Source organism: Gymnoscopelus braueri (genome assembly GCF_963280865.1).
Source record: "Gymnoscopelus braueri genome assembly, chromosome: 12".
NCBI lineage: Eukaryota > Metazoa > Chordata > Actinopteri > Myctophiformes > Myctophidae > Gymnoscopelus > Gymnoscopelus braueri.
Genome location: NC_137614.1, coordinates 35,911,772 through 35,931,680, shown reverse-complemented (window position 1 = coordinate 35,931,680; position 19,909 = coordinate 35,911,772). Strand labels below are relative to the sequence as shown.

Here is a 19,909-nt window from a genome sequence, read left to right as displayed (position 1 = left end):
AATAGGTCTTAAGTGGTCAAAACTGATTGGATTAAAAAAAGCCTAAGTATCTGTCTGCCCAAATACTGCCCAGACATACATGACAGTGACTGGACAGGGATGCACCTGTTGCAATATGCTAGTGTCATTCAATCCGGTTAAGAGGTATTAATTATAGGAGTATACGAGAGGTGTTGACATGGTCCTGCTCCAGTGTGGAATATTCTATCCTGTGTGGACAAAGAATGCCACATTTTATGGTTTTTGCTTTCACGTGGTGCTGTACCACGTCACTTGCCTTGACCTCTTTGCTTCTTGTAAGAAGAAGCCTTTCGAGGTTGAGAAAGTCTGAGACCGTACCGTAGCTTAATTTAGCTGCGAGCCACTGCTGTGGACTGGCCAAGGCACTAAGATAATACACGACTCAGTTACTGCTGCTGCCAAGCTATGTACTCCTTCCTCGTTGCAGACATGGCTTGAACCCGATCTCTTTAACTAGTTGTACCACGAAGGAACCTTGACCTTTAGGATCAAGTTCCTTAAAAATAAATGGCTTAGTCTCTCGAAAGCAGAATTTTAGGTTGCACTAGAAGAGCAGAAGCATGTTGGACACATGCATACATGAATTCCGGTGTATTGGCGTGTCTCCTGGATTGGCACACTGTTTGGAAACCACTGCTCTAGCCAGTTAGGCTAACTAGTAACATGGTAGTACCACGTGTGCAAGACTGAATTTGCTGCATTTACACCCAATCCTACAACGCTAATGCTTTATTCAGACTACAAACTACAGTATAACTAGCACACATCAGAACAAGCATTAGCAACAGTGACTCTATTTCGAGCTCTGAGTCTGTATGATACCAAAGTGCCATCATATAAAGATCTAGTAATAAACAAAAAATATTGACTGTCACGACTCCATTTATACCTTTAATCGAAATGTGATCTGTATCTGGATAAGGAAAAAGGCATATTAACGCAAGCAGGCAGCAGCACACGTGACAATCGGGATGTAATCAGATCAGGCAGAACATGTCCGGGGGACGTGGTCTGGCATACGTTATGATCGGATCATTGTCAAAGCCAAGCCAAGTGTAAACACAATCCGTACGTGTTCGCTTTAGGGACCACCTGCCCACAGAATAGTTTGTCATCAGGTTATTCTAGATGAACAATTTGCAATTAATTTAGCAGACGCTGTGATCCAGAATGACATACAAGTACAAAATCAAATGACATGGCATACCCTGGGCCGGACCTAGTCAACAAACAATACTGTGTGTGTGTGTGTGTGTGTGTGTGTGTGTGTGTGTGTGTGTGTGTGTGTGTGTGTGTGTGTGTGTGTGTGTGTGTGTGTGTGTGTGTGTGTGTGTGTGTGTGTGTGTGTGTGTGTGTGTGTGTGTGTGTGTGTGTGTGTGTGTGTGTGTGTGCGCGCGTGCATGCTCAGGGGTCTGGCCTTTGGACAGGCTACTTCCCTCCTTTCAACCTGCATGCAATTTGTACATTTAGCAGAAAACAGTCCACTATTGACCCATATTATGGCCACAAGGGGGCCACCCGACTGCATCATGTGCGTGCCATCTGCAGGGATCTGCTGGTAGCACTTGCCCCAATTCACATCCGCAACGCTAGAGGGGAAAGTGAGCAGCGTCAGTTTCCTCTGGGTTCACATCAGAAAGGTCCTGCTTGGTACGGAAGAAGCTCCACTCATGCCTGCAAGCCAATTTGGCTCTACGGAGGGTGGTTAAAACAGCACAGCACATCACCAGGACTGAGCTGCCAGCCATGAAGGACCTTTACACCCAGACAGTAGCAAAGTGAAGATGGTGTCATGCTGATGCTGGCTTTCTCAATCACCATCAACAAAGTTCAGGGTCAAGTGTTTGAACGAGGTGGCATCTACCTGCCTCAGCCTCTGTTGACTCATGGACAGCTCTACCACCCGGGGAAAGAACCAGCCGCGTTTTCATTGTGGGTGATGAAGAGGGAATAACTGACATTGTTTGGAGCTGCTTTAATTGTCTGTAAGTGATTAATTCAAACACATTTTGTAATAAGTTTGTGTTGATAACAAAATAAAATTCTGCATTCATTACAAATTCTCTACTGACTTCTGCTTTTTGCACAACATTGCTGCTGACATTTATACAATATACTGTAGATTACACTCAAAGATGATGGAGACAGCTGGTAGGTCTGCCTAAAGAACATGCTATCTAAATAACATTCTTATAATTTGTGTTCAATCAAAACAAATCTAAACTAAACAGGCGTTCAGAGTGCAGGTCTTTGCCAGGCTGGGTGGCCTACCCAGGGCTGTGTCAGTCATGGGTTTCATTCAGCTGGACGCAACTCGCAAGGAGGGGAAATAGTGTTTCTATGACATATGATTCAACCTTTTGCATTTGTGCTGCCCCCTATGTGCAGAAGTGAAAGTGATTTTGGAAGTATGCTCTACACAGAGTCCCCTCAACATGCAATTCCAATGTTGGGTTGATTGGATGTTGCGTTCATGGCGTTTTTGGAAGACAAATGGTTTAACACAAGGAACAGGTTGATGCAAGCACACATATATCCCATCATCATGATCTCTACTTTGCCATAAAATAGCTTAGATGCATTAGCCTACATTGATTGATTGAATACATTATTATACAAAGATGTAGACAGCACGGAAGTACAGTTAGGGCTAGAAGGATAACACTAAAAAGTCCTGGGGACTTGTTTCCATTACGGTCCTATGTATTCAATTCATCAACAGAGAATAAAATATTAACATGTACATATATGTACATACATGTCATCAAAAAAGACATATTTACAGAGGATAAAAAAGGATAAACAGGGCAGCAGTGTATGTCCCGTCTTAACAAAGGGATTTAATATCTATACAGATGTAATAGAGAAGGATAACTGGGTTCATTGGATGAGAAATTTGATCAAAGTCTATCGTTTTAATACCTCTTTCATTCTCCTCCACTCTGTTAGCTTTGTTCCGTTTGTTGTTGGCTAGAAACTTGGAGCTTAGTGTATGCTTTGTTGTTGGTGACAACACCGAAACAGCACGCCGGCTCTTGGAACTGATTCGTTAAAGGTGCATAATAGTCTGATGACTCTTACAGCTATAAGTCTGTATTTGAATAGATATGTTCTCTGAATGAAAAAAAAATATTGTAAGAAGAATGAAAAGATTTGTATTGATCTTTTCCATGTGAACGTCCATGTGCTTGCAGAAGAGGCACAGCAATCGGACCTCATGCCACACCTCTCACACCCCTCTCTCTCGCTCTACATGTTAAGCTTGACAGGGAGTCCTCCGCGATACATGTACAACTTAAAAATAGAGCTGTGGACACTATTGCCTGTTGCGCCTAGGCATATCTAGTGTGGGCACTGCAGGCTCTGGTTACAGGGGGGGAGTTGGGGGTGTCTAAAGAAAAGCTTAATATTGCAGGGATAGTGATCCACACTGCCATTGCAGAGGTCCAGTAGCTGACCACCACTTGCCAGTCCTATAGGAAGGGTTGTCTTGGAAGAGCGTCAACATGCCTAAAGTCATAGTACCAGGTAAGTGTGGGCACAGTTGTTCTCCCTCACACTACTTGGAAAGAGCAGCTTTTTCATTAAGGACATTTTGCTGATGGATGTTCTTCCACAATTTTTTTTTAATAGCGTTTGGTGTTTTTAAATGTAGCCTATGTTTGTGCCTTGTTAGTTAAAACATTTAAAGACCTTAGGGAAGACATTTATTAAGATGTATTTCTCTTCTTTTCTGTGGATTCTATTTGCCAAACTCGTGGTCACTTTTATAAACAGAAATGTACAGTACAGCCTATACCATCGCACTCGAGTGAGCACCCCATGCCTATTCTAAAAACAGACTTTTGAGGACTAATATCTCTGATAGAGCCCTCTCACTTTGGTTTTGGACATTTTCATTTACAGTAGCCATACTGATGGAGTTACACGCCACATCCTCCGGACCGGAGCACACCCTCAGCAACTGTTGAGGCCATAAATTTCCCCATCTGTTTCCCCCTGTGACATTCTATCAGATGGCATGGAGAGAACTGCTCTCAAGGCTTTAGCGTCCAAACTCAGGGGTCTAGATGTTCTAACTTGAGGTCCAGATGGAGTAATCCACAAAGTAGTAACTAACTTAAAACATTTAAAATATGTTCTGTAACTTCTTGAGGCCGATTCTAAAAACGCCTTCTAAATCCTGACCTAAGTTTTCTGAAAAACTTCAAATGTTTATTCAAAAATTACAACAACTGTATGTTGCTATATACTGTACATAGCAACAGGAACCCCAAATGGGGTTCCCGTCCTGAAAGGTATAGTTACAAATAGGGGTTCCCGCCCCAAAATGGGTTAAACGTTGTCTTTAGATAGAAGTAATTATAAACATTAGTTGTAGATTATGATACGTTACTGACAACTGGACAAAATCACTGTGAACCGATTTCCTTTCCCATAAACCACAGCTTCAGCTTGGATCTGGTCACTTGGTAGTAATAAGCCTCCGTACGTAAGTTAACAAAAAACGAACTGACATTAGGTATTTTATTATTATTATTATTTTATTTGGCATGTCCCTAATAAGGATGTCAGGTTCAAAATGGTTAAGGGTCATTGAATAACCGTGACTATATTTACAACCTTTGAAACTTAGACATTACATGTGCACACTGTTACAGGGCTCCCTGTGTAAGTGGTTGCGTAATGATATTTGAAGACAGTGGCCAGTCAGCAGATTCTCCCATGTCGAGTGACCGCAGTGACCTGTCCTGCATACGAGATTATTATTCACCAAGTAATGTCATCTAGACTAGTTAAAGGGGGATGAAACCCTGGGCCGATTTTGTAGTTTGTTTTCCTGTGAAAACTGCAGAATGGTAAAAACGTGGTTGACTTTATAGTACACTTTGATGCCCTTTAATGGTGTTGCGTTGCTCCAAATCATAGCTACATTGTTGAAGTTTCCTTGAAAGACACTGTATGACATGACGTGAGCATACATTTCTGAGACCATTGTAAGTGGTTTCTAAATATAGGCTCACTTCCAGCTGACGTGACCAACTGGCATACTTACACATTGTTGTCCACTGTCCACAAAGCTGCTCGCTAGGGAGTTTACTGACCTGATGTGACACCTGTTATGGGCGGTGTGTACAGTGTATATACTATATACATGAGTACCTGTAGTGGCTGTGGAATCGTGATGTGGCCACAGGTTTCCTCCCTACCTGCACAGACTGTAAATGAACGGTTTTATTACCAGTGATTGGGGGGTAAATAATAACAGTGGATAGGTAGAGTTTATTAGATTGAGGCTAAAATACTTGTTTCAAACTTTACAAAAATAGTGAGAATGTACCTTTATTGTGTAGTATTATTCCTAGTGTTTTCTGTCTGCCTTAGTGTTTGCTACCTGTCTTGTCTCACCTCCCTGTGATTACTCTTTTCTCCACCTGTGTCCTGTTAGCCTCCCAGCTCTTTGAGTTCACCTGTCTTGTTAGACCTGTGTCCATTTAGGCCCTGTGTTTGTGAGTGATGCTTGCTAGGGTATTAGTTATTGTCAGCTGTGAGTATGTCTGTTCCAGTTCTGTATCTACATGTCGTTAGATTAGTGTTTCCCAGTATAGTTCAGCTTGTCCGTGGGTTTCCTGTTCATTTGTTAATAAGTATCCTTGAATTTAGACTGCTTTGCCTCTGTCTCGTCACTTCTGCACTTGGGTCCAACAAGCTATGTACTTGGCCAGTGTATCTGCCCGTTTAGCTGAATGTTCACCTATGACATACCCAGAATTGGGACGCTAGGGTTCATGTGTTTAAACCATCTACCAACAAATACTATGTCTATTTCATGTCTGTTTGTACTTGTAACCTCCAGTGCATTGTTTTTTACCCAGGGACCTCATCATTGAATACTGGGTCATAATTGTTAATTCCCATAAACCTAACACTTTGTTAATTAGACGTTTGTGTTGCGTCATACCATGGTAATACTGTCCATTTGTTAGTTAACATTTCACAACAGTTATGGGTTGCTACATGCCATCTTTATGTGTAACACCATTTACATGTTTATAACACCTTTTAACCTTTTCATTGCTAACATACAGTATAACTCTCTTTTTTCTGGGTTGTCCTTCACTTGCTGGGAAAATGCATTATCAGGTGGTGAGAGTAAGTATATAATTGTCTCAGCATAGAAAGACTTCATTCATTTATCCATATATTTGTTGTAGAATAGTACATGCCGTATGTGGATATGGTAAATGAATGAACTCAATGAATGAGACGATAAAATGCCTACCGTTGTTGACTAGAAACTGTAGATGCTGACCTGTACGCGTGTTCACGTACAGTGCATGTGACCTGACCTCTGCAGTTATGCCTAGAGACCCCAGAGCCACGACCTGTGGCGATGTTGTCGAGCTTGAATGCGTACAAGAGCTATTAGTTAACATTTCACAACAGCTATGTGTTGCTTTACATGCCATCTTTATGTGTAACACCATTTACATGTTTATAACTCCTTTTAACCTTTTCATTGCTAACCTATAACTCTCTTTTTTCTGGGTTGTCCTTCACTTGCTGGGAAAATACATAATCAGGTGGTGAGAGTAAGTATATAATTGTCTCAGCATAGAAAGACTTCATTCATTTATCCATATATTTGTTGTAGAATAGTACATGCCGTATGTGGATATGGCAAATGAATGAACTCAATGAATGAGACGATAAAATGCCTACCTAAATGGTTCCTAGAAACCGTAGATGCTGTCCTGTACGCGTGTTCACGTACAGTGCATGTGACCTGACCTCCGCAGTTATGCCTAGAGCCACGATCAGTGGCGATGTTGTCGAGCTTGAATGCGTAGAAGAGCTATTTTTAGACCAAATATGAACTTTGACCGTTGACCTGCCATGCTAGTAGCCATGTGAGTCAAACCATCTGTATTACATCATGCTGTTGTACAGTAGATGCATGGGCCTGTGGATTTGGACTTGAACCAAGTAGGCTAGTATGTCTTGATCATGTATACAATGCATGTTCTGGAGTATGTACTGTCGTCATGCAGTAATGTAGTATCTGTAGTATTACTGTAAGACATCTCCTATGCGTTAGAATTGAATGACTTTAACCCATTAAGGGAACGCATTTGGCTATTAAAAAATTATTATATATTATATATATACAAGCTCATAGCGCAGCACCGAGTGCTTTTTTAATAGCCAAAGAAATCTAAAAATGACACAGATGCGTTACCGGATTGAATGGGTTAATTGTCCCATGGTCATTATCTGTTTTGGGATAAATCTTGCATGCTTTGGTTCTTGTCGTCTGTATTTGTTCATCGGTTCACCTTTCTGCAGCCTGCTATAGACTTGCTAAAACAAAGTGCCCAATGGTCGACTCAGTCCTTACAAAATCACTTCCCCCGTCTGCCTGACAGAGACCGATGACAAGATGCGCGCCTTCGCGGAGAAGGTCTTTGCATCGGACAGCGGAGTAGATGGCGTCCACGATGAGATCTCCCTGTTTGATGTGTCTGATGACATGCCTATTTTCCACAAGGAGATGGCTCACCATCTGCACGACGATGAAGACCAGGCCAAACGGTGAGATACGAGTACAGGGTTTCAGTGATACTCAATTTTAAAATTGTCAAACCACTTAAAACCTCTGTACTTGAGATGGCTCTGTAAGTGGTCCGCTCTTTTTTTCCCTCTGTAGCCTACACCCAATCAAATGGACCACAATGGAAATAAGCCCCCTGGGGCTTTTTGTGTTATCCCTTTAGCATAACCCTTGACCTGTACGGTTAATAATCATGTTAATGAAGTACTAAATCAATCAATCAATCTCTTCGCTGAAAATAGCTGATCTACAAGCTCACAACGTGTCATGTTGCGGCGCGTTGTGAGCTTGTCGGTCTGCTATTTTCACCGAATGTTCGCCCAGAAAATGGATGCTAGCGTTCAAGTGTGGCCTGCAGCGTCTATAGTCAACGTGCTTTGTGCCATTTTCGATCTGAATGCTGCCATCCCTTTTTGAAGACTTTCTGTTCTACTCGATGCATTATCCATCCCATAAGAACATTACATATGATGAATAGGACGAATGAAGAACAATACAAATGTACTTGAGAAAATATTTATTCTTGGGGAAAAAGAGAAGAAAGACACTAAAGCCCGCTGTGTAACACTGCCCGCAGTAAGAAGCGTTGTCGCGCCACCATGGCTGTGCCCGTGGCTGGTTCCAATGCTTCTGTTGCCCCTGTACATGCGGTGGAGGTGGAAACACCGCTCTACCTGGAAGTACCCGATTTCCAGCGAGTGGCCATCATCGGAGACTACGCCTCTGGGGTAAGGTTCTCTTTTAGCTATAATGCAATAAGTATAACTAAAAGAAAAAGTGAGAAAACTTTGATGTGGTCGCTTGTTCAACAACATAGAGTGCTGTTATCATCAACATGTCGACAGCATACACACGTGTGTGATGTCCACACCCAGCCCCTACCTAAACAAAGCTGGACTCTGACTTTGTTTATGTGGCATGGAGCAGATTCAAGCCTGCCCTATGGGTCAAGTTGGTGTCATGTGATGTTTGCCCACATTTTTTAGTCTCAATATCTGAGGTCACGACCTCTTGCGACAGGCCCTTCCTCACAGGAATAGATGTAGGACCTTGTGATTTGATGTGGACCCCAGGAGTCCATCGAAAGCAGCTCACTGAGCTTAGGTTTCCAGAGTGAAGCTTGACCATTTAAGGAGGGAGAAATTATCTTTAAAGGGACGACTTTTGTCCCAGTTATGCCTGTAAACGAACTAATAGTACAATTCTGTGTCAATTTAACTCGGAGAGTGTACAAATGAAACCCACTGGACCTGGATTAACGCTAGGGATTTTTACTGTGCAGTATTATAAGTGCAAATTACACATAGGTAACCATTGATGGAAGAATTACGTAGATGCAGTCCTTCATTGAGAGTTTTACTTGAGTACAAATACAGACTTAATGCATTACTTACAGTGCAAAAGCAAAAGTGCTCATTATGTAGAATAGTGAATTACTTATTTACTCACGTCCCTACTTTACTTACGTCCCAACTTACTCTTTAGGTAACCATGGATGATTTTGAGCTCTCCTGCAAGGGTCTGTACCGTGCTCTGACCATCAGAGAGAAGTACATGAGGCTGGCCTACCAGCGGTTCCCCTACACCGCCTCCCAGTACCTCCGTGACATCGAGGGAGAGACCCTCACGGAGGAGGACATCATCCCGCTCCAGCCAGGTGCGCATGTAAGGCCACCTACTGGTTGGCCAGACAATGACACCTATAGCCACGCTTAGAAGTTCCCTTCCTGGTGATGTGGGCCTGCCTTCTAAATTGTTTATGTATACATATTGTACATGCAGTGGTTTAAAGTAACTAAGTACATTTACTTTTGAGTAATTTTTACAACGCGTTGCATCGCGACGCGTTGTGAGCTTGTAGATCTGCTATTTTCAAACATTTTAGTACTTTTACTTTATTTTGATACCAATACTTTTGTACTTTTACTCAAGTAAATTTTGAATTCCGTACTTCTACATTGCAGTATTGATACTTTTACTTAAGTAAAACATTTGATTACTTTTTCCACCGCTGCATATTGTACATGAAGTATATGTGCTAAGCTAACATCGGGAGACTATTTCCCCCTCAGTCTTCTACCCACCTCCCAAGGACGGGGAAGACCCCTTCGATGCCACGAAACTCCCTGAGAACAAGGGCTGGGTTGCCCGTATGAAGGGCGGCGTCGTCTACGTTTACGACGACGCTGCGGCCGCTGACAACCACCAGCCCCAAGGGGATCTGCCCTTCGTTGACTACGAAACCTTCATCGATGACATGAACTTCCTCATTTCCCTCATTGCACTGGGCCCAATGTGAGTCCCTTGAGACGTGTCAAGTCTCAGAACAAGCATCAATTGAATATTTTATGGGCGCAGGTAGTTTTCACATGCCCACTTCATCACACCACGCAAGGATAATCAAGCGTTGTTATTTGAGTGCGGCTGTATAGTTAAAGTAACAGTTCAGATTTTACTGTGAATTAATTACATAGATGCGAGTTCATGTGTGGATTTATTTCTCCCTGGCTGGCAGGAAGACTTACGCTCATCGCCGTCTGAAGTTCCTCATGTCCAAGTTCAGCGTGCATGAGATGCTTAACGAGATGGATGAGATGAAGGAACTGAAGCAGAACCCACACAGGGACTTCTACAACTGCAGGAAGGTACTGTAGGCCTGATCACGGCAACACAATGAACTTGCAGGGTTTATGGGAATGGGTTAACGAATGAAGGAATTAATCCACAGTTTCCTAACAGGAGGCCGGACATTTTCTGATACTGATAGAAATCCATGTTTAAGGCATGGAAGGCACAATTTGTGTGCATACCTGTAGCTCTCTTTTGGCTAAGTTCAGTACTTACACAGAGGCAAACCAGCTAATTCATAGAGAAACTCTATGAATCAGTCTACCATAACAACATACAGTACCTGCTAACAACACTGTCTCTGACACCTCTGCTGCTGCAAGACACATTTCTGAACTACCTGACAAAGTATAATTACATCAAATAAAAACTCTTCTTACCCACTCTCGCTGCAGGTTGACACGCACATCCACGCAGCTGCCTGTATGAACCAAAAGCATCTCCTGCGCTTCATCAAGAAGTCTTACCGTGTGGACGCAGACCGCATCGTGCACAAACTTCACGGCAAGGAGGTCACCATGAAGGAGCTGTTCGAGCACCTCAAACTACACCCCTACGACCTCACTGTTGACTCCCTGGACGTACATGCCGTGAGTTCTGGTTGGATGGGCTGCTGGGTCAGAGACCAAAGTATCGAGCCAAATTAAAGCATTAAAAAGCAGTTTGAATGAAAATCACACATCTAATACTAACAATGTATGAATACTCTGAAGGGTGACAGAATTTCCATTCTCTGGTTGCCTTTAATTGTCAGGTGAAAGCACAATAATGTAGGAAAGGTTTTGGCGTAAACTTGAAACTCCCGGCCAATGTTCTTTTCTCATCCTCTTTCTCTGAAGGGAAGACAAACTTTCCAGCGTTTCGACAAGTTCAACGCCAAGTACAACCCTGTGGGAGCCAGCGAGCTGCGTGATCTGTACATGAAGACAGAGAACCATATCAATGGAGAGTACTTTGCCAGAATCATTAAGGTCAGGCTCTATGCTGCATGTCCTACTCGTACTCTAGAGTCTAGATACACATATAGTCTTGTGTAGCCAGACGATCAGAGAACTCCATCTACTGAGACATCTTAATTCAATGTATGGCCTAGAACAGTGGAGAAAAAGGCAGCTGACAAACCTACGCCTACTGCTTTGCTGAAACCATCCCAATATGAAAGACCACCCTAAATTCTTTGCATTGGTTGGTTTGTTTCAAAATGTCCGACTTGTTTCCACCGTGTTCTATAGCCCTACATTGAATTTATAGTAGATGTCACCAGACGTTTCAGTAGGGGGAGATCGCCCTGGCTATGTGAGACTAATACGGATTACATATACATAAATAATAGATTACAATCTGTCAAACAATACAATAATGTATACTGGATGTGCATTGTGCAAACAGTACCGCGGGAAGTAGGGGTGCTGGGGGTGCGGCCGCCCCCCCTCCCCCCAGGTACCGCACCCCCTACCGCCCCCCCATCAAGAAAGAGATTTATTTATTTTTTGATAATAAATCGGTAAAATCAGGCGAAAATAAGAATTAAATAACATAACTCTAACCTAACCCTAATCCTAACCCTAAAACCGAAATAAAGAAACCAAAAACTGGTAAAAAAACGAACCCAATCCGCCCAGAACCGCTGAAAAATTTCGCACGCGCGCGGGGGGTCCTCATGCACGCGCGGTCGCGCGCTGCACGCGCGTGCATGAGGTGTGCATACCGCACCCCTAACCTAAAAGGTCTTCCCGCGGCTATGTGTGCAAAACACTAACCATCATTCATTCAGTGTGTGTTGAACCATTTGTTAATTTTTACAGCAAATGCAGATTTAGTCTTAGTCTTTTGAATAACACACCATTTAGTTTTAGTCCCATTTTAGTCTTCTGAAATTGTTTAGTCTTAGTCTAGTCTTAGTCGACTAAATATCAAAACCTTAGTCTTTTAGTCTTAAAGGTCCTTACACACCGGGGCGATTTTTTTCATGCGAATAATACGTTTTTTTAAAAAACCTTATAAAGTCAATGCAAGCTTCCACACCAGTTTCGCGGACCGAAAAAAGCGTCTTTTAATTATTCGGAACGAGTCCGAATTTTGCGTATATTCGCATATTCGCCGGTGTGTAACCGCCTTTAGTCGCCAAAATTAACACTGTGTTGAACTGATCAGCAAAAACAGATGGATTCATCACATATTGATATAATGTAACTGTGGAGTGGGATAACAGTGTTCATTTATACCAAACAGGAAGTTGCCGGTGACCTTGAGGATGCCAAGTACCAGTACGCTGAACCACGTCTGTCAATCTATGGCTGCAAAAACGACGAGTGGGCCAAGCTGTCCAGCTGGTTTTGCAAGCACAGAGTCTTTTCCCCGCAGTTCAAGTGGATGATTCAGGTGCCCAGGATCTAGTAAGTGTCCATTCCCTGTTTTCTGCTTCCAGGATTTTACTGTGCAGTCATAGTGCAGTTTTTTAGTTATTTATTTTATTTGACCTTAATTTGGAGATATTGTAGGGAGTAACGCCTATTTTATTCTCTAGTATGACTGTCACCTGCCAAAAAGAACTGATGCGATAGATGTGTAATATGCGATCTGTTCGTTTTGGCAAGCGACTCCCTCACACGATGGCAATCATTGTTGTAGACTGTAGAGTGTTTGTTCACCCCGTCTTTCCAGCTCTTTAGTAAACAGAAAATACATTTTCAGGATGGGATACCAATTTTATCCAATCAGGAAAGAGAACTCATTCAGGAATACAGGATAAAGTAATTGTGAAAGTAATGGAACAAAATCTAAATGTGGGCAGACAAAATTGGAACTGAAACATAATAGATAAATTGAAGCTACTAAATTATCTTTGTGCGGTTCTCTCTCCTAATTGGCTAAAATTGGTGTTCCGACCTGAAAATGTATTCTGTGAGCTGGAGCTAACTTTTAAACAACAAAATAATATCAATTAAACACCTTAAGTGTGAAGACGGCCACCTCAGAGCAGGACACATTTATGATGCTATAGATAGCTTCCTGCCACAAGACATTCTATGCTTTGTGTACTTATTGGGCCTACTTTTTGGAATTAACTCGTGATGTAATGTCCTTCCTGTACGTCAGTGATGTCTTCAGAGCCAGGGACTTCGTGCCCCACTTCGGGAAGATGCTGGAGAACATCTTCCTGCCCATTTTCCAGGCCACCATTGACCCGCACTCCAACCCTGAGCTCAGCCTCTTCCTCAATCATGTGAGTCAAACAGATGCACAGGAAACATGACACCAGTGTTCACCCATTAAGACCTGAGGCCGATTCTACAAATGTCTTCTAAATCCTAACAGTTTTCTGAGAAAAACGTATGTTGCTATACATCAGTGGCTCTCAGTGGACCCTCACAATGATAGGTATTTGGCCGTGGACCCCCATCTCAAAATATGTTGTTCCAGGGAGCCCCAGAAGCATAGATTTGAGTTAAAAATGATTGCTTAAAAAATATATATATATATTCAAAGATTTGCACACACTTTCACGATTTAAAACAAATAGCAGATATACAAGCTCATAGCGCGGCACTCGGTGCCGTGCTATGAGCTTGTATATCTGCTATTTTTGAATAGCCAAAGTATAAAATAATGGTTAAAGTGATTACATAGATGTGTTCCCGGTCTTAATGGGTTAACCACTTTCACCCTACCATCACCAACTACTGATTGCAACTCTTAGACTCCATTTCTTATTTGTAGTTAAGTTATTTTCTAGGTAGGTAGGTTATTATTAATTCATATTAGCATCATATACTAGCTATGGTTTTCTCAGTTTTCTAAACAAAATATTGTAGTTGGGTATTGTACTTCAGTACTTGGATTCAGAAATCAGATAAAGGGGGGTACAGAGGCCACAAATGTTTGAGACAGGAGGGGCGACCAATTAAACCCTATGTACTAACTTTGACCGGAGACCCCCCAGGGCTCTGTCCTAAGCCCCCTCCTGTTTGTCTCCGAAGGTATGGGGGAGAGTATGTTTTACCCCCTGTCCGTCCGTCCGTGTGTGTGTGTGTGTGTGTGTGTGTGTGTGTGTGTGTGTGTCCGTCTGTCACCAGCTAATCTCCGGCTCCGCCCATAGGCTAAGCTTTGCAGGACGTTCTGCAACCTGACCTGGCGGAGACCTGTGATCCGAGGAGCACATCTTCTAGTTTCATTCTATTTTTACTATGTTAGATATCTAAAAGCTCACAACGTGTTGCTTTGTGACATGTTGAGAGCTTGTAGATGGGCTCTCTTCAGTGGAGATATTTAGTATAGAGTGAAAACAGAGCTTGCAGATTGGCTGTTCTTGCCGAATGTTAACCCCCAGAATAGGGGGGCGAACATTGGGGTTCATGTGGTTACGAGCACGACGTCACATATTAATGGACAATCTCGCTCTCTCTTCCTGTGCTTTTTAGGTGACAGGTTTTGACAGCGTGGATGATGAGTCCAAGCACAGTGGCCATATGTTCTGCACCAAAAGCCCCAAGCCAGAGGAGTGGGACAGTGTCAAGAACCCATCCTACACTTACTACATCTACTACATGTATGCTAACATTGCTCTGCTCAACCAGCTCCGTAGGTGAGTATCCTTCTGTTCAATTATGGCACACATTGCTCATCTGTTTTGATCTATTTGGTATTTACAATTTGTGTAAATATGAATACACATATACTGTACTTATATAGAGCCCAGATTGAAAACGACCTCCGCCCACTATTTCCGAACCTTAAATCCACTGTTAGAAACCTAGGTCACCTTTGACCCGACCTCAACTTTCAACATCACGTCAAGAAGGTCGTTCAATCCTCATTCTATCACCTCAGAAATAATATCAAAAATTAAATAATTCCTGACCATCTCCGACCTGACAAAAGTAGTTCATGCCTTCATCTTCTCGCGTCTAGACTACTGTAATTCGCTGTACAGCTGACTCTCAAAAAAGTCCTCAATTAGTTCAGAATGCCGTCTTTTAACTGGTATTTATTTATTCATTTATCATATCACACTCATTCTAGCATCCCTGCATTGGCTCCCAGTTGAGTTCAGAATTAATTTAAAAGTCTTACCCACTACATGTAAGGCCAGGCTAGGTCTTGCTCCAGCCTATATCTCGGACCTACACCCCCCCTACGTATCAGCACCGTAGTCTGAGATCCTCGAACCAAGCACTCCTGGACATTCCTAAAGGTCAGTTAAATACAAAAGGTCGCATGGCCTTTGCCTTAAGAGTCCCTACCCTTTGGAATGCCCTGCCCCTGGAGATCAGGCTCACTGAGTCTGTCCCCCGTTTTAGATGCCTCCTTAAAACCCACCTTTGTATTTTAGCTTTTAATGCCCATTCCTCTTGATTCTAATCTATCTGTATGAAGTATGAAAGTTGTATGTACTTATTTATCTGCATTGTTTTCTGCATTGTTCTGTTTTTCTTTTTTCTTGTTTTGTCTTTTCTTTTGTTGTTTCCTTTGTAAAGCACTTTGTAACCCAGTTTTGAAAGGTGCTATATAAATAAAGTTGAGATATATGTATATATATATATATATATATATATATATATATATATATATATATATATATATATATATATATATATATATATATATATATATATATATATATATATATATACTATAGACAGTATATATGGATACATTCGCACAACTGTGATGTTTTTTGGGTATGTCAGTATAGGAAAAGAATATTTAAAAAAATGTAATGCCCAAAATAATAAATTGAGGATTATGTAATTCATAATAGTTGAGGATTAAGTAGTGAAAGTAGCCGATCTACAGTCTATTCTTGCTATTTGTCATAGCACAAAGTTCATTGTGGCTTAAGGGGTTAAGCACACAGGATCATAATAATCACCGCTATCTCATAGAAAGTGCTCTTATGACGGGAACAACAAGGCAATCATTCTTATCTACCTCAATAATTCTTCAGACCACTTCCCATTTTTGTGACACAACCGCAGTTATTATTATGGCAGTTGCCTGTCAATCTGTTCATGATGGCGTGTTATCGTTTTTCTTCCGCTTTCCAGGAAGAGGGGGATGAACACCTTCCTGTTCAGGCCTCACTGTGGAGAGGCTGGTGCCGTCACACATCTGCTGGCCTGCTTCATGACGGCCGACAACATCTCCCACGGCCTCAATCTCAAGAAGGTCAATATTCAATACCTCCTCAAATAGAGCATTAACAGAATTCATCATTTTGTCTTGCATGTTAAGTGCTATTTTTAAAGTAGCAAAAAATGCTTTAGCTTTAGTAATATGATCTCCCTGACCTTCATGCAATACCTCTTGTGAACCAGTAGGTGTCCAATCATGACCACAGCATCTAAATGTGCCAATAGAAGAGCTGGGAGACCACCTACTGTATATTGTATTAGTCAAGTCCAGTCATCTTTATTTATATACAATACAAGTAGCACAAAAACAACTGGAGTTGACCCAAAGTGCTTTCCAATCAAGGATGACAAAACAAGAACACACATGAACCATAATAAATCATAGTCTACAAAAGGAAGACTACAATGTAAAACACTGTAGAATTGTAGAATTAAAAACACTGTAGCAAAATGAAAAAGTTAAGAGAGAGAGAGAGCTGAACCAAACAAGCAACTGATGGAAGTGTTGTAAGATGATAAAAGTAGGTTCAAATTAAATGCATTCATTGAACTTGACGAAACATAAATCATGCGTCAACCTCAGACTGAGCTAAAAGCAAGAGAAAAGGTTGGATTGGGAGATGGGATGGGAGGTTATTCTAGGCCCTAGACTCTGGGATAACCTCCCATCCCATCTCCCAATCCAACTTAAACACCCACCTTTTCTCTTGCTTTTAGCTCTAGGGGAAGCAACAGAGAAAGACCGGTCAGCGGTCACCTTTTGGTTTTGAGTTTGTTTCAGAAACTGAAAGGTGCTGCATTTTGAACCATCTTTAAATGGAGGGTGGACTGAGTCAACCCCAAATACAGGGAGTTACAGTAGTCCAGTCGAGATGTCTGTTTCCAGCCTGTTTCCAGTTAAAACAGACTTCAATTTGGCTTTGTTCCTAAGCCAACAAAAAATGCCCTTTACAACACTACAGACTTGTTTGTTAAACTCCAAGGAGGTGTCCAAAATATACCCCAATATTCTTAACCACACTGTGTACATTTAGCAGACAGGGGCCATTAGTTAGGCTGGTGATGGAGTTAGGGCCGCCAAAGACAACCACTTGAAGTCAAAACATTTTATTTTATTCACAAAAAAGTTATAGACTTCAGCTTTAATTCATATGTGTGTTAAAAGTGGAAGCATTCAACTTATCTAAAATATTACCGTGACATCTAAACATGGCAGGCTGGTGCTAACCATGCTGTTTCTACCCCACCAGAGCCCCGTGCTGCAGTACTTGTACTTCCTGACCCAGCTCCCCATCGCCATGTCCCCTCTCAGCAACAACAGCCTGTTCCTGGAGTATGCCAAGAACCCCCTGTTGGAATTCCACTCCAAGGGCCTGGTGGTCTCCCTATCCACTGACGACCCCATGCAGTTCCACTACACTAAGGTCAGGGACAGTCATTTGCACGTACAGTAGTGTGCTATTGGGTATCACTCTAGCTTAGCAAAGGCATTTGCCATCACATATAACAAGATGCATGTGCAATGTTAGTTTAGGAGATGTTGAAATCTACCGTATTGCCTGATTTATGTGGTTGCATGCTGTGTCATGCACCGAAAATAGCCGATTTACAAGGGGCTCGTGGGGGCTGTGATGTCTCAGTTTCAGAAGAGAGCATGTTGTACAATGCAGAGTTATTATAGTTTTGAACTATTTACATTACAGTCATTTAGCAGACGCTTTTATCCAAAGCGACTTACAGTAAGTGCATTCAACATAGGTATAGGTAGGCAAGGAAACTACTAATCACCAGAGGTCTTAAGTGCATTCTCTTCTAAAACAAGCAACTAAGAGTATAGCGCTAAGGTAAAAGTGCAATACATCAGCTACCTACTTTCTTAAGCAGATGAGACAAATAGGAAAATCAAATGAGCAATATTTATTAGTTTGTATTTAGTTTTTCAGTTTGTTGTTTGATTTAGGTTTAGTTCTTGTTAGTTTTACGAGTGCATAAGTAGTTTTAGTTTTAGGAATGGACTAGTTTTTATTTCGTTTTTCATCTATTATGAGGAATGCTTTTATTTATAGGTAAAAGGTGGGATGAAAGAACTCTTGACATCAGATATGATGGTGGAAAAAATGAAACGATGTGTTTTACATGCTTACATTTTTGTATACGTTTTAGTTAACTTTACTAACGCACACTTTTATCAGCAAGTGTGACTGAATCTGTGTGCTACTCACAGGAGCCCCTGATGGAGGAGTATGCCATTGCAGCCCAGGTGTTCAAGCTTAGCACCTGTGACATGTGTGAGATTTCCAGGAACAGTGTCCTGCAGAGTGGCCTGTCAGACCAGGTAAGTAACATGACTTGACTGTGTGGTAAAAAAAATTGACAATCAGTGTTTTTGCTGTGTAGTTAGCACTTATACCTTTGGCCCTGTGGTTTCTTTACTACAGGAAAAAGCTCACTTCCTGGGTCCCCACTATCTCAAGGAAGGTCCGGAGGGCAACGACATCCGTAAGACCAACGTGGCACAGATCCGCATGGCCTACCGCTATGAAACCCTGTGCTACGAGCTCAACCTTATCAAGGAGAGCCTGAAGGGCGAGTAAACAGTCTGCCCACAATAAAACTCCCTGCAAAGTCAAACTAGCCCTTCACCAACCCAGAAATGGATAGCCGTCATGTGTGCCTGTACGCATAAGGTTATGTGCTTTCAAGGAACGGAATCATAAGCAAAGCACCTTGATTTGTGCCTGTACGCATAACGATTATGTGCCTTCAAGGAATGGAATCATAAGCAAAATGCCTTCTATACTGATGTTTTCTCCATTGAAAGCTGAAGTGCCGTCCAGTAAACTTATTTTAAGAGTCACTATACACTGTATTATCATACATGGGTAACTGGAGGCCCGGGGGTCCCATGCAGCCCCCACCTTCACTTAATGCCCGCTGGTCAATATCCAAATATATATATTATTGATTTCAGCTGTTCCAATTCCAAGCATGCAAGTTTACATTACAGTCCATTGTGTTAGATTATATTGTTTATATTAGTAGTAGTAGTATTAGTAGTAAGTATTACTGAAAGCATTTGAAATTCAATGAAAATGTTACACTGAATAATAATTGTTAATATCCCTTTATTATTGCATCTGTGACTATTATAGATTTGAGTGATGGGGTGTACAGTACACCTGGAGTGAGTGTGTAAATTTAGTGGCCCCCTCCATCATCAAAGTTGCCCAACCCTGTCCCCTGCTGTGTATTGTCCGCACATCTTAAGTGTTTTGTATATGGCCTATTCCTGTGTCTATACAGTACGTGCATTAAGTCAGTGTGGCAATGTGTCTTGTGGAGCAACACCATGTATAAGAATGAAACCAATAAATAAGATAAAAAAATCCATCTTAATGTGAATTTTCTAACATTAACGTGTTTACAGTTTATTTGAAGCACAGACTGACTGACTGACTGACTAGATCTTTATTGATCTATTGGAATTTCAGTTGTCATGACAATACAGCAGTTC

The 19,909-nt window shown here is 41.8% G+C and overlaps 1 protein-coding gene across 4 annotated transcripts; it reads left to right on the top strand.

Annotated features, from left to right (window-relative positions):
* The first annotated feature begins 1,987 nt into the window (after positions 1 to 1,987).
* On the top strand, positions 1,988 to 19,766 carry ampd1 (adenosine monophosphate deaminase 1 (isoform M)). 4 transcript variants are annotated; one of them, XM_080445039.1, is made up of 15 exons: positions 1,988 to 2,006; positions 7,449 to 7,614; positions 8,211 to 8,361; positions 9,119 to 9,290; positions 9,706 to 9,928; positions 10,149 to 10,278; positions 10,657 to 10,851; positions 11,101 to 11,232; positions 12,494 to 12,657; positions 13,361 to 13,487; positions 14,683 to 14,846; positions 16,309 to 16,429; positions 17,646 to 17,819; positions 18,620 to 18,730; positions 18,834 to 19,766. In XM_080445039.1, exons 2-15 carry the CDS (start codon positions 7,463 to 7,465, stop codon positions 18,987 to 18,989), a joined length of 2,172 nt encoding a protein of 723 aa, XP_080301165.1. In that variant the 5' UTR covers positions 1,988 to 2,006; positions 7,449 to 7,462; the 3' UTR covers positions 18,990 to 19,766. The 4 variants fall into 4 exon arrangements, with proteins under 4 accessions (XP_080301165.1, XP_080301163.1, XP_080301164.1 ...); XM_080445037.1 differs by lacking the exon at positions 1,988 to 2,006 and adding an exon at positions 3,404 to 3,549; XM_080445038.1 differs by lacking the exon at positions 1,988 to 2,006 and adding an exon at positions 3,470 to 3,567.
* Positions 19,767 to 19,909: the final 143 nt, after the last annotated feature.